General features: G+C 48.4%; 1 protein-coding gene across 1 annotated transcript; it reads left to right on the forward strand.

The window, feature by feature from the left end:
- Positions 1–3,520, forward strand: FOXC1 (forkhead box C1). Its single transcript, XM_087707535.1, has one exon. The coding sequence runs from the start codon at positions 1,531–1,533 to the stop codon at positions 3,385–3,387; it is 1,857 nt and encodes a 618-aa protein (XP_087563661.1). The 5' UTR covers positions 1–1,530; the 3' UTR covers positions 3,388–3,520.
- Positions 3,521–13,883: the final 10,363 nt, after the last annotated feature.

Consider the following 13,883-nt stretch of genomic DNA (forward strand, 5'->3'; position numbering starts at 1 on the left):
TAAAAGTAGATGCATTCTGATGAAAAGCTCTGAAAACCTGCTACAGGATCGTTTTGCAACCGGGTCAATTCGAGATTATTAAACACTCTTAAAACGGGTTTTTTTGCGATTTCTCTTAACTTTCAGCACAGAGCTGCATATTTTCTTTTTTTCCTGTATCATCTGCTACCAACCAATGAAATCTGCCCATCGAGCCTATCCGCAAGCTCGGTTAATCTTCTCCAAAGCCTTCCAAAAAAACCTGGTGGTATTAACAAAAGATATGACTGTGGTTAAAGCGACGTTGGCCTCTGGTTGACTGACTGGGGCGTGTGCGTGTTTTCATTCCGGACGAGGAGATCCTGCCATCCGATCCACCTAACGTCCTGTGCGAGGAAGGGGGCTTAGAGAAGCCGTATATGGATGGGAGGGGGGGGGTATAGATGAGGTGTGTGTGTGTGTGTGGCCGGTCTCAGCACTGTAATTCTCCGAGCGGCGGTGGCAGCAACTTCTGGAGGACTAGAAGCAACGTTTCTCTCCGACGCCCATTGAGAACTCGCCTCCGCCTTTTCATTGGCTGCGCAGTCCGGTAGGGCGGAGCTTCATGGCCTGGAAAGAAAAGGGGGAGAGAGGGGGGGGGAGGAAAACTCCAGCGAGTGCGTAAAAAAGTCTCTGCCGCCGCGACGGATGCTCAAAAGTTCAGAAGTTTTTTCCCCGCCGCCTTCCCGAGGAGCTGAGGCGAGGGAAGCCGAGACGGAGACCGTGGAGAGCCCTCCAGGCGTTGGAGAGAAGGTGGATCTTTCGTCCCGAGCTGAAAGGAGGAGGAGGAGAAGAAGGAGGGGGAGAGAAGGGGAGAAATATCCGGACCGCGGCCTCTCCCTCCACATTTTTTCCCCTCTCTCTCTCCTCTCTTACTCGCTGTTTACTTCGCCTGGCTGGGCGCAGCGTTGGTCAACCTGTTGGCGAGATCCGCGGGGGAAGAAACGGAGTGAGCTCCCGTGAGTGCGCGCCTTTCTCTTTTTGCGCCCGATGGAAGTAACTAAGTTGTCTTCTCGGCGGCGGCCGCTTCCGTGGAGTGTCGGCGCCTCGGCTTAAGGAGAAGAAGAAGAAGAAGGACCCAGGAGGAGGAGGAGGAGGGGGGAAGGGAAGGAGACCGAGCCCCCCCCCTCTCACCCCTCCCCCCTTCTCTCGCTGGCTGTTTTATTTACCGATTACTTTTTCGCGAGCCTTCTCCTTTGCGCGCACTTGAGCCGAGGAAGGGAGAAAACCGGATAGGATCCAGAAAAGGGGGGGTCGGTTCCTCGTCCCCCCCTCCTCCCTCTTTTTTTCCTCTTCTTCTTCTTTTTGGAAAAAAGGAAAATCCTGGTCGCCTCCCCTGGTTTATACTTTTTTGGCTCCGGATTTGCGGAGGGGTGGAGGGGGGAAAGCAGAGGAGGCGGCGGCGGCGGGGGAGGAGGAGGAGAAGAAGGCGGCGGAGGCGGCGGCGGAGGAGGCCCGTCTGCGGCTGCTGCGGCTGCTGCTTGGTCCGGCTGGGCTGCTGGAAGGGAGGCCATGCAGGCTCGCTATTCGGTGTCCAGCCCCAACTCGCTGGGAGTGGTGCCTTACCTCGGCGGCGAGCAGAGCTACTACCGGGCGGCTGCCGGAGGAGGCTACGCGGCCATGCCGGCCCCCATGAGCATGTACTCAACTCACCCGGCCGCTCATGAGCAGTACCCGGGCGGCGGCGGAGGAGGAGGCGGGGGCCCCGGAGGCATCGGGAGGCCCTACGGCCCGTACCCACCGCAGCCGCAGCCCAAGGACCTGGTCAAGCCGCCCTACAGCTACATCGCGCTCATCACCATGGCCATCCAGAACGCGCCCGAGAAGAAGATCACGCTGAACGGCATCTACCAGTTCATCATGGAGCGTTTCCCCTTCTACCGGGACAACAAGCAAGGCTGGCAGAATTCCATCCGGCACAACCTCTCGCTCAACGAGTGCTTCGTCAAGGTGCCCCGCGACGACAAGAAGCCGGGCAAGGGCAGCTACTGGACGCTCGACCCGGATTCCTACAACATGTTCGAGAACGGCTCTTTCCTCCGCCGCCGCCGCCGCTTCAAGAAGAAAGACGCCGTCAAGGACAAGGAGGAGAAGGAGCGGCTGCAGCTGAAGGAGCCGCCGAGGCACCAGCCGCCAGAGGGAGGCCAGCAACCGCAGCAGCAACAGCCGCCGCCTCCCCCCGTCCGGCTCCAGGACATCAAGACGGAGAACGGCTCGGCGTCCCCGCCGCAAGCCTTGTCCCCGCTGGGAGGAGCGCCGGTGCCCAAGATCGAAAGCCCCGAGAGCTCCAGCACCAGCAGCCTCTCCAGCGGAGGAGGAGGAGGAGGAGGGGGCAGCCCGCGCGGGGGGGCCCGAGCGCTGGGCTTGGACCCCAGCGGAGCAGCCGAGTCCCAGCCGCAGAGCCAGCACCACCCCCATCATCCCCACCCGCACCAGCACCCCCACCACCATCATCCGCACCCCCACCACCCCCACGCCGCCCTCCACCACCCTCCGGCGCACCACCACCCCGGCGGAGGCGGAGGCGGGGGCGGCTTCAGCGTGGACAACATCATCATGACTTCCCTGCGCAGCTCGCCCCAGGGCGCCCCCCAAGAACTCCTGCCGTCCTCCTCCGCGGCCTCCTCTTCTTCCTCCTCCTCCTCTTCCTCGTCCACCGCTTCCAGGACCGCCGCGCTGGCTTTGAGCAGCGGCTGCTATTCCCCGGCGGCGCAGAGCGCGCTCTACAGCGCCCCCTGCAGCCAGGGCGTGAACCCCAGCAGCAGCGCGGCCTCGCCGTCGGGCGGCGTCCCCACCAGCACCAGCACCAGCAGCAGCTATCACTGCAACTTGCAGGCCATGAGCCTCTACGCGGCCGCCGCCGCCGCCGCTGCAGCCGCCGCCGCGGCCTCGGGGCCAGGGACGGGCATCAACAGCGGAGGGGACCGGAGCGGAGGGGCGCATTTGGGCAGCAGCCCCGTCGAGCCGGACCCGTTGCCCGAGTACAGCCTGGCGGCCAGCAGCAGCAGCAGCGCCTCGTCCCTCAGCCTGAGCCCCCAGGAGGGGCACCCGCAAGGCGGCGGCGGCGGGGGGCGCTTGGCCTCTTGGTACCTCAACCAAGCCTCGGCGGTGGGCGAGCTGACGCATTTGGGCCCCGCTTCGGCTCCGTCGGCTTCCTCCCCGTCCTCGTCGGCGGGCTACCCGGGCCAGCAGCAGAACTTCCACGCCGTGCGGGAAATGTTCGAGTCCTCGCAGCGGCTGGGCTTGAACCACACTCCCGGCGGCAACGGCAGCGGCGGCGCGGCCAGCAGCTGCCAAATGGCCTTCCCCGCCGGCCAAAGCCTTTATCGGCCTTCAGGCGCCTTCGTCTACGACTGCAGCAAGTTTTGACCGCCGGCCGCGGGGGAAGGGAAAGGAGCCGAGCGATGGGAGAGGCTTATGGTGTCAAGGACTCCCCTTCGGGCCCTTCCCGGCCTTCCTTTCCCCCATCACCGAACCAAAGAGGGGAGAACCCCCCCAAAAAAAACACTATTCCGTGCCAAGAAGACATTTTTGCCCAGTAGATAAATGATTAAGTCATGGTTTGTGTTAAGGACAGTGTTACACCAAATAACACGTAAGTTTGTATGCTTTCTTTCCCCCCCCCTCCCTCTCTCTCTGCCTTTTAAGCCTTTGCAAACTGCCCCCCAACTTTCCCCTCCAGCCCAAGAAGCGTCCCTCCGTCCCCATCTGCGCCAGACCGCTTGGGTGGCTAGGCATCCAAGGCCTTGCGCTTGACTTGGTTGGATGGCGACCCGAGGAGGCGCATACCCGGCAACTCAGCGCGCAAGGCAGGCCACGAAACGAGACCACCCCCCCCCCAAAAAAAACCCCGTGGCTCCCAACACGGGTGGGAGTTTTGCCCGTTTGATTCCATTTTGAGGGCCTCTCCGCCCCTCTTTGAATAAGGCGCAGCGCCTTTTCCCAAAAGCTGTAAGAAGTTTTTTATGCCCGTTGACTCGTACGCAACCTGGATTGCGCAGTACACGTGTTGTTTTCTTTTTCCCCACCTTTTCTCTCGCTCCCCCCCTCATCCCTCCTCCCGTAAAGGGCTGTTTTATACGCAAAGACTTGTTTTAAAGTGTAAATGGAACATAGTAATTTATTTTTAAATCTGTTTGTTGGATCGTTTCGGACCAAACGCCAAAAAAAAAAAAAAAAAAGTTTTCCCCTCTCCTTCATCAGGAAAAAAAAAATCTGACTTTAAAAATGACCTGAAACGCTCATTTTTCTTCTTCCATTATATAAGAAAAAGGAGGATTGTATTAATCTTATTTTATCATTTTATCATTTTTTCCTTTTGTTCTTCTTGTTGTTGAAGATACCTTGAAGTTTATTAACTTTGTTTATTAATAAATTACCATTCAATTGGACCAAGAGCATTTATGTCTGGATATATATATTCATCCCACTTTTTAAATTTTAAAATTTTAAAAATCTATCGGGCGGAAACACGAATAATAGAATTATTATTTTTAGTGATGAATCAAAAACAATATTTTTTTTGTATTTAAAAAAAAACCCTGCTGAGTAACTTTATCTGCAAAACATTTGAGTGCTGGCAAATTTAATTTATAGCATCACTCCTGAACTATTTAATCAGTAAGTAAACGTCATGGATTCAATCTATTTTGCCCGGATTTCAGTGGAATGCACTGTCAGATGGACTTTTGAATGAAGTTGAAATTGGCATAAAACAAATGTGCGAATCAAACACTTGCTTGATAGAAGTATTACGGTTACAGTTTTGAGATTTATCTTTATTATCATTTTTGGAATCTAGGAGAAAAATTCACAAACATCTGAACAGCCAAGCCGTCACAATTGACTCGCATTAGAAGTAAAGGTCAGGAGACATTTGGCTAATTGAACTTGCAGGCATTGCTACATGACGCATAAAGGAAGGCGGCATTACAGAAGTCATAGAAAGGTCCAGAAATAAATAATGGGTGTATGTAAAACTGCTATTTTTAGCGACGTTTTCTGGTTTCATGTCTGAGTACTTTTACACAGAAGTAAATCCCACTAACTTGTGCAAGATTTTTTCTTCTGAACAAGCATGTCTAATGTTGGGTTGAACCTTTCATCATGTACATCATTTTATATATATAAAAGTATATATATATATATATATATATATATATATATATATATATATATATATATATGTGTGTGTGTGTGTGTGTGTGTGTGTGTGTGTGTGTGTGTGTGTGTGTGTGTGTGTGTGTGTGTGTGTGTGTGTGTGTGTGTGTGTGTGTCTGTGTGTGTGTCTGTGTGTGTGTCTGTGTCTGTGTGTGTGTTTGTTTTATTTTTTTATTTGTGCTGATAAATAAATAAAGGGAGACTAGTATAGATCTATTTCAAGTTATTTAGCTCTCATCAGCTAGCCAATAAAAGGGAGACTAGTATAGATCTAAGTTATTGGCTAGCTGATGAGAGCTAAATAGCTTGAAATAGATCTATACTAGTCTCCCTTTATTTATTTATCAGCACAAATAAAAAAAAAACCACAAATATAACAAAGGCAACAGTAAAAATATTGGGTTTATGTCATGATGGACTCTTGTGACGAACCGATTGACAGATGATGGAAGCAGTTAGCTTCCTCCCATAATTGGGGCTTACCAGGGGTTGTAAAAAATCTAATATATATACCAGCAGTATATATATAATGATGTACATGATGAAAGGGATATATATATATATCCCTTTCTCATCCTAGTATGTAAAACATTTTTCACCCTGTTTGACTTTCGAATAGTATCTGTGCCTTAGGATTCTTTATTGATTATTCATTTATATGAAACACTCTTAACTAAATATTTATTTCACGAATGAAGGCAAATGTACCTGCCCCAGGATAATGTTGCAGGATGCAACCTGGGTTGGTCACTGATGATTCGACCCAGACTGGATCCTAACCATTTATTCCCTCCTACCTTCCCCCTCCTTTTAGACAAGGCTACAAGTATTTGTGTGTCTGTGTGTGTGTTATTTTTGTTTCTTTTAATTTTCAAAATGAAAGAGTTAAACAAGTCAGAAGCATCATAAGGATTTCCACTATTGTTGTGATCTAGTCTACTCTTCTAGTCCACCAAAACTAATGCCAGATTAAGCTCTTCAGATTCCATAAAAAGCATTACCTGATTCTTATGGTGGCTGGTTGTGAGTGGGAGAAATTTTTAGAGGCAACTAACTCACCCTCGTGGGCCCCTACTTCCTTCGCCTACCAATGATTCGGATTCCCACCCGCCTTCTTTCATAATTTCTCTGCATTTTTTTTCTTTCTTTCTTAAATAGAATAAATTGCCTTGGGGGATGGCTGCAGGAGCATAAGGTTAAGTCTTGTCAAATGAAGAAGCTCACCTTCAGGTCAACCCCTGAATAGAGAGGAGTTTAAGGGATACAAGGAAGTCCTTCCCTACAATAACTAACCAATCAACCAATGCAATCTTTTAGCAGAAAAGGACTGGTCTACCGTCAGAGAAGCAGTGAAGAGAAGCTTTTTGGGTAAGCCCCTGGTGTAAATTTTCAAGAGAGAGCAACCTCCTATCGCCGATCTAATCTAAGGCAACGCTTGGCAGTAATTGTCCCAAGATTGTTAAGGGCCACAAATAGTAAATAAATTCAAACTAATTTAATTAAGAATTGATTGGCCAGGCGCCTTCTCACCTCAGCTGGGCCTCCAAGGAGATAAGGAAGGAGGGCTCAGAAACACAGGATATAGTATTAAATCTGTGTTTAGTGGTTTGGATTTTTTTATTTTTACTTCCACTAAGGAAATAATCACAAACAATTGCGGTACTGTAATGTTTTTAACGTTTCTTTTAAAAATGTTTCTTTTAAAAATGTTTTGAATTGTCAGAAGGACAATGAACTGAGGCTACGTCTATTTTGTATGTATTTTGCAGGGAACTATATTTAAGTAATGTGGGATTTAATCTCAAGAAAGGAACCGCGTGGACATTTAAATTTAGAATTTATACAGCTTTATCCTTGATTTTGGATAAATTCTTGTTTACTTTTGAAATGGCATGGTTACTTTTTAGTTTCTTAAATAACAATCCAAAGAACATGGACTAGCGTTTTATTCGATAATCAGATCTCCAAATCACTTTGTCTGAAGACATTGGAATAATTTGAACAAAATAGAGCTAGTTAAGATTTTAAATGGAAAAAAATAGTTTGGTTTTAACAGGTTCTTTATATTGATTGGTGCCCCCTTTTTAAGACTGGATTCTGCCTCTAGTTGAACTGAGTGAAACAGATTTCTTAGGTGCAAATAGCTTTGGTTTCAGCTGGTCTCTAATAATATGCTTATCTAGCCTTATTTAGAGAGAATTGGTGGCAGTAATATACGTTTTGGTTGGGTTACTGGGTGTTGGAGGCAGGAATCTTTAGGCTTCTTCTAAAAATTATTTTAAATTGAACGTCAGCTTTGCTCGTTTTATACAATCAGTGAATATAGAATATTACGTTAACAGAATATCGTAACCTATGCTGGGTCGTAAACGTATAACGAGCAAAGGTTTGGAAAGAACCTTTGTGTTCCGTGAAGGTGAGCGAATTAAGCTTGTGTTCAACTCCATATTAAGCGTTTTATATACTTCGGTTTTAGCCAGTTTGAATCCCTTTCGTTTGTTGTTGTTGTTGTACATATAAGAAATCAAGGAGAAGAGAAGAGAATTGGACTGAAGGGGTGGGGGAATGGCTATTGCCTTTCCATTTAGTTTCAGTTTTGTTCGGGGGGGGGGGAAGGATCGAGTAGGAGACAAGCCTTAGGGCAACCTCAAAGGCAGTGCCACCACTGCTCCTCAAATCCACTCACAATTCAACTTTTGGGCTTCCAATGAAACTCCATTGGAATATGGAAAGCATTGTTGATCTCACCCAGTTGAGATATTAAGATATCTCTTGGGTCATTCATTCTTTTGAACCAATGTGCTCCCCTCCCCTCCAATTTTCTTCCTGAGAAAAACCTGAGACACGGGCGGGGGGGGGGCATTCTGTGAGTACCCCTTTGCTGATTTAGTGGATTGCCAATGGCGCAAGTAACTTCCTGTCTTCCCAGCAATTCTTCTGAGGATTAGATTCCTTGAGAAAACAGTAGATTTGGGGACAGGCTGGAGAGTCGGCTGCAGGGGGGGGGGGAGGGAGAGGAATAGGAGATCTGTTCTAACCCAACTTTCCCACACAAAGTACCTACAAGGATATGCATTGAGTAGGGAATGCTATTTGGCCAACAAATCTGGTTAAGAAAATGACTTTGTAGGCACAGAACTGGCACACTGGCTGCTTGGCGGGTGAAAATCTCTCCCTTTGTGCCAAGGCTTTCTGGAAGTGGCTGTGTCCCCCCACCCCCACCCCCCACCCCCAGAGCAGCGCAACTTGCTTCTCATGGGAAAGCAGTGGAGTTCGGGGCCCTGTTCTGGAGTCCAGCTGTTTCGACTGTCCCTGAGATGTTTGATCTCAGAGAAGGAAGGAAGGCCTGGAGGATGGCAAGTAAATCGCACAGGCCAGATTACAGAGGGGGGGGGGAAGCTTCGCTGGGTATAATGGGATCCCCCTAAGGGAGGAAGGGTGCCTCTTGAGGTCTGGAGCAAAGGCGGGCTTCCTTCACGCAAGGACAGCATCCCCCGGACTGACTCCCAGATGTGCTTGCCCTGAAAAGGACCCAGCAAAAGGCCAACCTCTGTCTCTCTCTCTCTCGGCTGGCAGTTTAGGAGCTGGGAAGCGTCTTGAGGTCGTGGCTGCCATCAGGAAAGCGGCGGAGTTTAACTCTCCGGCATTGACAAGATCGGGCAAGCAAGGATGCTTCCACTTCGGTGCGCTTGCGGAGGGCAGCCCACCCACCCAGACTGCTTTCAATAAAGGCTGGCGCGCGCGGGGGGGGGAGGAGAGTAACGGGGGGACGGGACGCTTCGCCTCTTGATTGCTGTTTATTGGGGGCGATATGCCGACTCTGTAAACCGCTTAGAGAGGGCTGAAAGCCCCACGAAGCGGTGTATAAGTCTAACTGCTATTGCTATTGCTACTGCTGTTACTCAGTGTTTACTTCTCGGCTGCTCCCCGCCCCCTCCTTTTGTTTTGACGACACACGTGCGTGCGAGGAGGAGGAGGAGGAGGGAGGGAGGGAGGGAGGTCAACCACAGGTGGATCTGCCCCAGGGCCTTGTCCCTCACCCCTCCTCGCTTCGCGCGCCCCCACCTGCAGCGGGAAAGAGAGTTCAGAAATCCCTCTTGTGCCCGGGACGTTTGAGCCCTCCGGGAAGGAGGCCCTGGAACGGATCTGAGCAAGCCTAGAGGCCCCGGGACGCCTCCCGCAAGGCCGGAGAAGGGAAAGCGGGGAAGCTCGGGTGTCTTTCAGCTGGCGGCGGGGAGACCGATCCCGGCTGCCCTGCTCCAAGCGAGCCGGCGGGCTCTCCCCCCGAAGCGGCTTGGCCAACCTTTCTCTTTTTGCTTGCCAGGGATTGCCGCTGAGTAAGTCCCTTTGTGCAGGCGGGCTTCCTTGGCGCACAGCAGACCTGCCACAATCTCCCACCAGATGGCCTCGCGGGGCCCCAAAGGAAGAGCCAGGTTGCCCGGTGCCCAGCGCTCGCCTTGCCTCGTGGCCAACGACCAAGAGAGGCTCCCTTCTCTAGTCGCCAAGCGAGGACCGGCTCCGGCCGGCCCCGATGGGGAGAGAGAGCTGTGGCCGCCGCGATGCTGTGCCCAGCCCGCTTCCACCTCCGAGACTGGTCTGGTTAGAGTTACCGACTTATTGGCGGGAGGTCATTATTAGCCAGAAGAGAAAGGCTGTGCCAATCGCTGATCCGCTGACCGCGGACGGAAAGGCTTCAATAGTTTTTGCACGTGCATATTTCTGCTTCGTTGGATTTTGGGGGGGGATCAGGCTTTTGGGTGGTTTCTAATGGCCTCTTCGGCGCGCGAAGGGAATGCAAAGGTACGTTCCTTGGGGAATGGGCTTTCCACGGCTGCCACCCGGTTTAAGACCCCCGGGTCAGCCTCTTTTGCAACCCGCGGCTCCCACGAGACCAGAGAGCAAATCGGAATGTAAACCAGATGTTGGCTGAAGCCAGCTTCGGAATGCCTACATCCTCTCTAGAACAGTGTTTCTCAACCTTGGCAACTTGAAGATGTCTGGACTTCAACTCCCAGAATTCCCCAGCCAGCGAATGCTGGCTGGGGAACTCTGGGAGTTGAAGTCCAGACATCTTCAAGTTGACAAGGTTGAGAAACACTGTCCTAACCACTGCTGGGGAATTCTGGGAGTTGAGGTCCAGACATCTTCAAGTTGCCAAGGTTGAGAAACACTGCTCTAGATCAGTGTTTCTCAACCTTGGGCGACTTGAAATCCTGTGGACTTCAACTCCCAGAATCCCCCAGCCAGCGTAACTTTTTTTTTTAAATATATATTTTTATTTTCAAAACAAACATACAACTCCTCCTTCTTTACATACTGTAGAAAGTGTATCAGCTGGTTACAAAAAGCTTTTGTGCATCTCTTCCCACCGCCATCAAATATAATTCATATTGATTCTAATATCTTAACTCGGATATTTATTATGTTACCATCATCATGCCTCCACTTTTATTCGACCGTGATTATTTAAAGGCCCTTCATCATCAAATATATCAATCTTGGTAACTTTTAAGATTTGTGGACTTCAATCCCCAGAATTCCCTAAACCGCATAGGCCAGTGTTTCTCAACCTTGGGCGACTTGAAGTCCTGTGGACTTCAACTCCCAGAATCCCCCAGCCAGCATAGCTGGCTGGGGGATTCTGGGAGTTGAGGTCCACAGGACTTCAAGTCCCCAAGATTGAGAAACACTGCTCTAGATAAAGGACAGAAAATATTTAAATTTCCCAGGTTTTTTTTTTAAATGTTTGAAGACATTGACTTGAGAATTAATACGGGGCAAAGGTGTAGAAAAGTGTGTGCGTACCTGAAATGGCTTAGTTCTGCCTAGAACTGCCCTTAGCAATGGGGGAGGGGGAGTGTGGAGCCAGGAGTGATCTTAAAAACATCTCTATGGTTTACATTGGACGATCTGACAGCCCAATATCCTACATAACCATAGAGCTGAGAAGGGCCATTGCAGCTTCTCCCTCCCGCTGTAGATTTTGTGTTACTTCCAAAAAGAGGGGGAAAAAAGGATTAAGATATTGCTGCATATTTTGACCTGCTAGTGATGGTCCACTTCCCAGAATCGTTGAGAGTCAGGCAGGATACACGTGTAAGTAACAATAAACCACAACAACAATAAATATTATTTATCCTTTTTATGACAAAAGTAGAAGGAACTCCCTCTCTCCACACCTATGTGTTTGAGAATGGATTAAAAGAATGGGTTGGGACGTAGTTCTGGAGGGGAAAATAGTGCTTTTTCCCCTCGTCGATTTCTACCATTTATGGGGAGGAGATCTGTTTCAGAAGCCTCGTGAATCCTGTTTAGTTTGCAATCTTTTTTAGGTTAAAATTCTTACCTTGGAGCAAGCAGTACTCAAACTGAGACCTATTTCCATATAAACAAGCAATAGACTGAACTGTACATTCAGATTAAATGAAATCTGTGTAAATTTGATATGCCCTAAATCCAAATGCTCTGATTTTTTCAGTTTGTCAAACCTCACTTTTTTTTTTTGTTATTTGAAAAAGGGGGGGGAAGGTAATTTGGTAAATGAATGAAATTTTTGTAAACGAATCTAGGGAAAATAAGTCAATTGTGCCATCCTTGAGTAAAAATGATTTTCGGTAAGGAATGTTTGACACATTAAAAACAGTACTAGGCATCAAATGGGTAACAACTAGTTAAAGAGTGTTGCTCGGAAAAAGATTTTATAGACTAGAATGGTCAGAATTTCGTGTGGAATACCATTTAATTATATTTTCTAAAAACATATGTTACTGATGGAAAATAAATAGCTTTTTTCTGCGGGGGAAGAAAACTATTTTTGGATTGTCACATGAGAATCTGATAGCATCTCTAGCCCACCCTCAATATGTACCACCCAGCCGCCAAGGCTGAATTCACACATTTCCTACGCTGTAAAAAGTCAAGTATTTTCCACTTATTTCTGAGATCATTTTACTGTAATTCTGGCCAACATTTTCTCTCTTCGAGTTTTGAGTCCTTGGGTTTGATGTAACCTATTCCCAAATAAAAAACATGGCTAAGAAGATCACATCGGACTGAACTTGGGCATCATTCAAACTGGCAAATTGTCAAGGTATTTTTTTTAAAAATTCACAATAAGTGAACACCTGAGAGAGATGTTCGCACATACAGGCATCGTGTCTAACATGGGGATGGAGAACAGTATCAAGTTTATAAAATCGAGTGTGTGTGAAGGAAAAAAGAAGAAACAAAGTTTTACGCTTTCTTCTCTTCCTCCCCCCCCCCCCCCCCCGCCCCAACATTAAGCCCGAGGGATTTAATCATGTAAATCATGATTTCTTTTTAACATTATGGAGTAGGTTGGAAGAAACATCAAGGATTCCTTGATTTTATTTGAAGGGATAAATTTAATAATTTTGAGCGCAGATGCTATTCCCAAACACTTTTCTGTTCCTTCCTTCCTTCCTCCCTCCCTCCCTCCCTCCCTCCCTCCCTTTCTTTCTTTTCTTTCTTTCTTTCTTTTTCTTTCTTTCTTTCTTTTCTTTCTTTCTTTCTCCCTTCCTTCTTCCCTCCCTTTCTTTTTTTCTTTCTTTCTCTCGCTCTTCCTTCTTTCCTTCCTTCCTTTCTTTTTCTTTCCTTCCTTCTTTTCTTTCTTTCTCTCTCCCTTCCTTCCTTTCTTTTTTCTTTCTTTTTTCTTTCTCTCTCTCTCTTCCTTCCTTCCTTCCTCCCTCCCTTTCTTTTTTCTTTTTTTCTTTCTTTCTTTTTTCTTTTCTTTCTTTCTCCCTTCCTTCCTTCTTCCCTCCCTCCCTTTCTTTTTTCTTTCTTTCTTTCTCTCGCTCTTCCTTCTTTCCTTCCTTCCTTTCTTTTTCTTTCTTTCTTTCTTTCTTTCTTTCTTTCTCTCTCCCTTCCTTTCTTTTTTCTTTCTTTTTCTTTCTTTCTTTTCTTTCTTTCTTTCTCTCTCCCTTCCTTTCTTTTTTCTTTCTTTTTTCTTTCTCTTTCTTCCTTCTTTCTTTCCTTCTTTCTTCTCCCACCTCCCTCCTTCTCTCCCTTCTGTTTTTACATTCATTACACTCAAAAGAGAGAGCGAGCGCAGTTCCGTGTTTCCGAGGCCTCGGTGATCCTTCTATATAAAGCTCTCTGAAAAGGTTCAAAATTGGACAAACGTTTGGATGGATCCAACGGGCAGCGGGGTTTTTTAAAGGTTTGAGAAGCTGACACCTTCCTCTTTGACTCTGGTGTTAAGTCAAGGAAGAGAAAGACGCCTCTCCCCCAACCCCCCCAGAGCTTGAATTATCTCTCTCTAAAATGCATTTGGTCGCGCGATCCCATCGGTTCCTCTTTAGCTTGGAGCCCTTACCTGGTTCCTGGTTGAAAAGCTTCCCTCTCGGCCCGCAGCAAGATTTTATAGGGGCTTAATCTGAGCGGTCCTTTAGCCTCCAAAACGGGCGAGCGGCCCGAAGGAGGTTAGGCTAGGCCGAGCGCCCTTCCTTTCCTCGAAAAGGGACCTGCTTCGCTTCTGGGCCAGGTTTGGGTGGGGGTGAGGGGAGCTGGAGAACGAAGACTTCTTCCGTGCCCTTAAAAGCGGGTCAGAAAGGACAGCCTTTCGCTCAGAAGAAAGGCGCAGGCCAGGCCAGGGTGGTTCCCATCTGCGGCCTACCGAGGAGCAGCTCAAGGGAGTCGGGGGCAGCGTAAATTACTCGCAATTTAAGGAAAGAAGAGCTGAAAGT

Source organism: Thamnophis sirtalis, unplaced genomic scaffold (assembly GCF_051295495.1).
Source record: "Thamnophis sirtalis isolate CommonGarterSnake01/CBP01778 unplaced genomic scaffold, rThaSir2_p1.2 scaffold_2, whole genome shotgun sequence".
In the NCBI taxonomy this organism is placed as follows: Eukaryota; Metazoa; Chordata; class Lepidosauria; order Squamata; family Natricidae; genus Thamnophis; species Thamnophis sirtalis.